This window comes from Nematolebias whitei, chromosome 15 (genome assembly GCF_014905685.2).
Source record: "Nematolebias whitei isolate Nwh7 chromosome 15, NemWhi1, whole genome shotgun sequence".
NCBI classification, from domain to species: domain Eukaryota; kingdom Metazoa; phylum Chordata; class Actinopteri; order Cyprinodontiformes; family Rivulidae; genus Nematolebias; species Nematolebias whitei.
The window spans coordinates 35,721,722-35,726,625 of NC_056512.1; the positions used below are offsets into that span (position 1 = coordinate 35,721,722).

General features: G+C 41.0%; 2 protein-coding genes across 2 annotated transcripts in view; both read left to right on the top strand.

Moving 5' to 3' along the window:
• Positions 1-327, top strand: part of tyk2 (tyrosine kinase 2) — a 13,132-nt gene extending 12,805 nt beyond the window's left edge. Inside the window, exon 24 of the mRNA XM_037689102.1 lies at positions 107-327. Coding sequence (XP_037545030.1) covers positions 107-250 — 144 coding nt within the window. The 3' untranslated portion in view covers positions 251-327. The remainder of the gene's footprint in view (positions 1-106) is intronic.
• Positions 328-3,945: 3,618 nt separating this feature from the next.
• The window catches only part of raver1 (ribonucleoprotein, PTB-binding 1), a 14,711-nt gene continuing 13,752 nt past the window's right edge, over positions 3,946-4,904 (top strand). Inside the window, exon 1 of the mRNA XM_037688435.1 lies at positions 3,946-4,291. Within this exon, the coding sequence (XP_037544363.1) occupies positions 3,965-4,291 (327 nt within the window). The 5' untranslated portion in view covers positions 3,946-3,964. The remainder of the gene's footprint in view (positions 4,292-4,904) is intronic.

Genomic DNA, 4,904 nt, shown 5'->3' on the forward strand with positions numbered 1-4,904 from the left:
ATCAGGGTATAAAACTAGATAGAACATTTGTACTTGTAAAATTTATTTTCTGATTAAACTAGTTTCCAAAAAACAGTATTTTCATCATCGTCTTTGTTGCCAACAGGTGGAGTTGGTGATGGAACAGTGTTGGAAAACAAATCCTGCAGACCGACCATCCTTCGAAGACCTCATAAAGAGGTTTGAGACCATCCGCAGAATGTACGACTGGCAGTTCAACACAAACTTCTCCATGTCTCAGATTTGCTGATTGGGATCAGTGAAGTTGTCCCTGTGATGGACTTGTTGTGCTCTGTCCAGGGTGTACCCCGACCCTCGCACAGTGATTGCTGGACATGGGCACCGGCGACCCCAGTGACCCAAAAAGAAAGAAGCAGGTAAAAGATAATGGATGGATCAGTGGAGTTCAACTTAACTTCATGTCATCGGTTTTTTCTCATGTAATCCATCTCTTAAGTGTACAGTTCATCCTGCTGCATATGTTTACACATCTGTCTTTATAAATGGTTAATGAAAAGCACACTGCAGTTCTCTCATCTATCATGTTAAGCCATTAATATTTACAGTCTGTGTGTGTAGGGGTTGTGGGAGTGGGGTTGTCTTATTTGGTTTGTTTCATATTTGTTGCTTGTCTGTTCTTTGTCCCAAACTGAGTTGTACTTGGTGCTGATAAGCCAATGCATGTGAGCTTTTTTAATATATATATATATATATTTTTAGCAGTGCAAATACAGAGTTTCTTAAGGACTTTTCCGACTTAACAGTTTTCTGATTTTCATTTCTGTACATTTTCAGTATATCTCACCTTGCATGTCATTTTGTAAATAAAATACCTTTTCAAAGTCTAATCAACCGTTTCCACCATGTTTGTAAGTGTCTGAACAGACTGATGTGTGATCAGCTGAATTACAGACCTGTCTCGCCAGATGTCCTTAATTTTAAGAAAGTATAGCTTACATGTCACCACTGTAGATTGTGGACACCAAATTTTAACATGTCACAGCCACAGTGACGGGTCTTTTCTATACTTCTCTTAAAGCCACACAAAACAGGAGGACACTTTTTTTTACTTTGTTTTTCACCCACAATCCTGTTGCACAGACAAAAGTTGAATTTTAATTTTGTGTACAGTATAAATCATGTAAACCATGAGTGAGCTTGGCATCAGTAGTGTGAAAAATAAAGAATTATCTGATGGCAGCCATATGCATCAATATTTTGCTTGTATTTGTGTTATGCATGCCAAAAACCTGCAATGTTACAATTGCAAATGCTTTGAATATACAACCATGGACAAAATTATATTTAGAGTATTTCATATAGAGCTTCTGCAAGTTCTTGTTAAAAAGAAAGCACATCAAGAACTACATCTTAATGCACAATGAGGACTTGGAGCATTCCCATATGAAGCAGAGGTAACCCCATGCTTAAATGACACGAAGCATAAACCTCTTGCTCCTCCAAGTGCTGATTTTTGAACATGACATCTGTTTTTCTGAGCCTTGCCTGGACTAATGCCCCCTGGAGGTACAGACAGTCTTCATCAGCGAATGCTCTTAATTCTCACTTTAATGCAATTTACTGCTTTAGCAGTTTTTAATAATCATACATTTATCCTGATGCTCAATAATCCCGGTAGATAAATCTAACAAGGTTAAGTCAGGTCAGGTCCTCTGGATGAATTCCTCTTGTTGAAGCATTTCATTTTTTATCCAAAAGACTTCTTCAGTCTGAGGCGCTGCAACAAACTCAGTCTTATAAATTGCACCTTCTCATATGGATCAACCAGTTTGCTGGTGACAGGCAAAACTAGTTGTTCACATGTAAAAGGAGGACCATCAGCATAATTGATTTTTAGATCCCTAACAATATGGTGCCCTGATGGCCACTTGCTATTTACATAGGGCTGCTGAGTGATACTTGCAATAGTAGAGTAAGAGGGGGACAGTTGAACAAGACTGATTGTTAGCATGATTAACTCTGTCACAACGTTTCCAAATACCTGGCGTCTGCACTCACCCCTTTAGTTGGCAGCTCAGAACACCACATACAGAACACCATGGACTTTGCGGATAAGGTGAGGGATGTCATCATGGAGACTCATGAAACAATGATCTCTTTTAATGTCGCATCACACCTGGGTTCAAATCAAATCTCATAATCCAACATTTCACTTATCACATCAACTCTTTGGATAAATAAATAAAGTTCGCACAAGAAGATGTAAAAAAATGGCAGGTTGGCTTTTTAGGACTGTGAGATCTCAGGGTCTGTTGGAGGACATCTGCAAACTGAGGTGTCCACAAACCCACCCACACAGACCAGTATTTGCAGTTTGACTCCCATCACCCACTGGAGCACAAGTTAGGAGCCATCAGGACTCTGTACCACAGAGCAGACAGCATCCCCACTAACTCAGGAGCCAGAGAGAAGGAGAAATCCCACACAAGACAGGCCCTGGAGCAATGTGGATATCCTAACTGGGCCTTCCTGAAAGCTGAGAAGAAACCCAAACAGGACTCCAGCCAACCATCAGGTGAAAAGTGTCATGCTGTCTGAAGACATTCTCAGAGCAGTCCTGCATTATAACCGTGGTTATAACTGATGGGTCAGACTCGTCTCTATAAAATATTGTGTGGCTGAGGTTTTATGACCATTTTTGCCATGACTTTACTGGTAGCAAGTCATCCTATGCTTTCTTTTTCAAGCATTTGTCAAACATGGTTTTGAAATTCAACCTTGCAAGAGTCTAAACCATTAACGGTCCTTCTCTGTGCTTAAATAACTCAAACTCTCAGAACCCCAGCTTTCATTATATATTCTCATATTTTAACCCATGTATCTATGAAGTTGTAGTCAGATGGGGGAGTGGTGGCGCAGAGGTTAGAGAAGGTGAGCCTGCGATCAGAAGATCGCCGGTGTCGGTACTGGGGCCCTTGAGCAAGGGCCTTAACCCCTACCATCTGCTCCTCCGGGTGTCCCAGATAGCAGCTCTCTGCTCCACACAGAGGGCTGTGGTAGCTCGGTGGTCTGTGGTTGGGTCAGGAAGGGCATCCGGCGTACAAATAACAGCCAAGTCTTCGTGCGATTAGTTTGCTGTGGAGACCCCTGAAAAAGGGAGCAGCTGAAAGAAGAAGAAGAAAAAAATCTATAAAGTTGTAGTCAGATATTTTAATCCTTTCTAATTTTATTTTTTATTTTGAGAATGTATTGTCGGTTTCTTTCTAGACAAATTCTGAAACAGCCTTCAGACAATTGTGGAGGCATCATATTTAAACACGTGTCATTACTTTGAGTAGTCAGATGAGGCACAGCCAAAATCTGTCATGCAGACTAGACACAGAGTGAAGCCTATTCTCTGCAGGGGAAGTTACCCCTGGGCCTCTCACAGTGACCAATTTCAATCCACCACAGTTAGGGAATGCAGCGAACAGCTCTGAAACTTTCTTTACAGCTATATTCATCTTGTGCTGTAAACTTTGATGTTTAAGATGTGTTTGTTTTTAGAGGGTGCTGCATATAATGTCATTGTGATAAACACAGATGTATTCAAGTAAAAAAAAAGTGCAATATAATTAAAATATAAAAATCATGACATGAAGATGATTTCTGTAAGTACACACAAAAATTGAAAACTTTGATTTAAAACGTGAAGTTTAAATACATTCACATTAATTATTATTTTTCTAAAGATTACCTTAAAACGCTGCATAAACTCTTTTTAAAATAATACAACTTTTTACTGTGTATGATTTTGCTGAATATTGGTGTTTTTCTAGTTAATGTTTTGTTTCATATTTTGTTTTATGGCTCCGCCCTATCTTACGTTGCGTCGTAGTCATGGAGATTGCGTCCCCCTCTCGTCCAATGAGAAGTGGCGAAGGACCCACGTGTGTATTGTTTAAACTGCTCAAATCAGGCCGAGTGAGTTTCCAGTGCGATTAAACTTCCACCCAACTGAGTGATGGCCGCCGTTGTGTGTGTTAGCACCGCTGGCAGAGATGAAAACACAGACACCGAGCCTGGTTTCTCCCCTCGTCCACTTAATGGAAGTTATGACCTCGCTGCGGAACAAGAAGACTGGATTTCTGGAGGCCGTCGGTATTCCGAACATTCCTCCGGCGGTGAAGAGGACGCGACACCCGGACCCACGAAGTGTCAGCGAAGGGTCGAGGACTGGATACCACTGAGCCACGAAGAGATTGAGAGCCGCTTGGAGAGAACTCGCCGGGAGTTTTACAATCGCAGAAAAATAATAATAAAAAATTTACCCTCTGACGTTAGTAATCAGGTAAAAACTGTCAATTAAGTTGCCCCATCGATGACTGATTGACTGATAGCTTTGGCTAATTTTAGCCTAGCTTACTCTGACTTAGCTTGTTAGCCATTTAACACGTACTCTAGCTTTGAACTTTTTATCTGATATTTCTGCTTAACTGCACCTGCATTTGATATCAAGGTCAATGCACCGTTCAGTTGCACCTTTTAAACTGTTTATTGTTTTTTTGTTAAATTTATTCTACAAACGCAAATGACAGGTGACCAGATGAGGTCAGGAATGGTCATCTGTGGCCTGAATTCGGCCTTAGTTCTGGTCACCTCTTTTAGCAACTTTGACACGTTTCACATCACAAAATAAAATGTCAGTCATTTTTAATTGATGTAGTACATTTGTATGTGTGTTGTAACTTTTGTAACATGGCGTGTGTTGTTAATTTAGCATGTTTTTGAAAGTTTAGTTGTGATACGTATATATTTGGAACGTGCCTGACTCGTGGGGAGCGTTGGGCCTGTGGACCATACCATTGTTCACGGGGGGGGGGATTGCTGACCTCGTAGTGGCGGGGGGCGAGGGAGGGTCAGAATCGTACCAAAACGTCTAGCGGCGCGTAGCAAACGTTTTG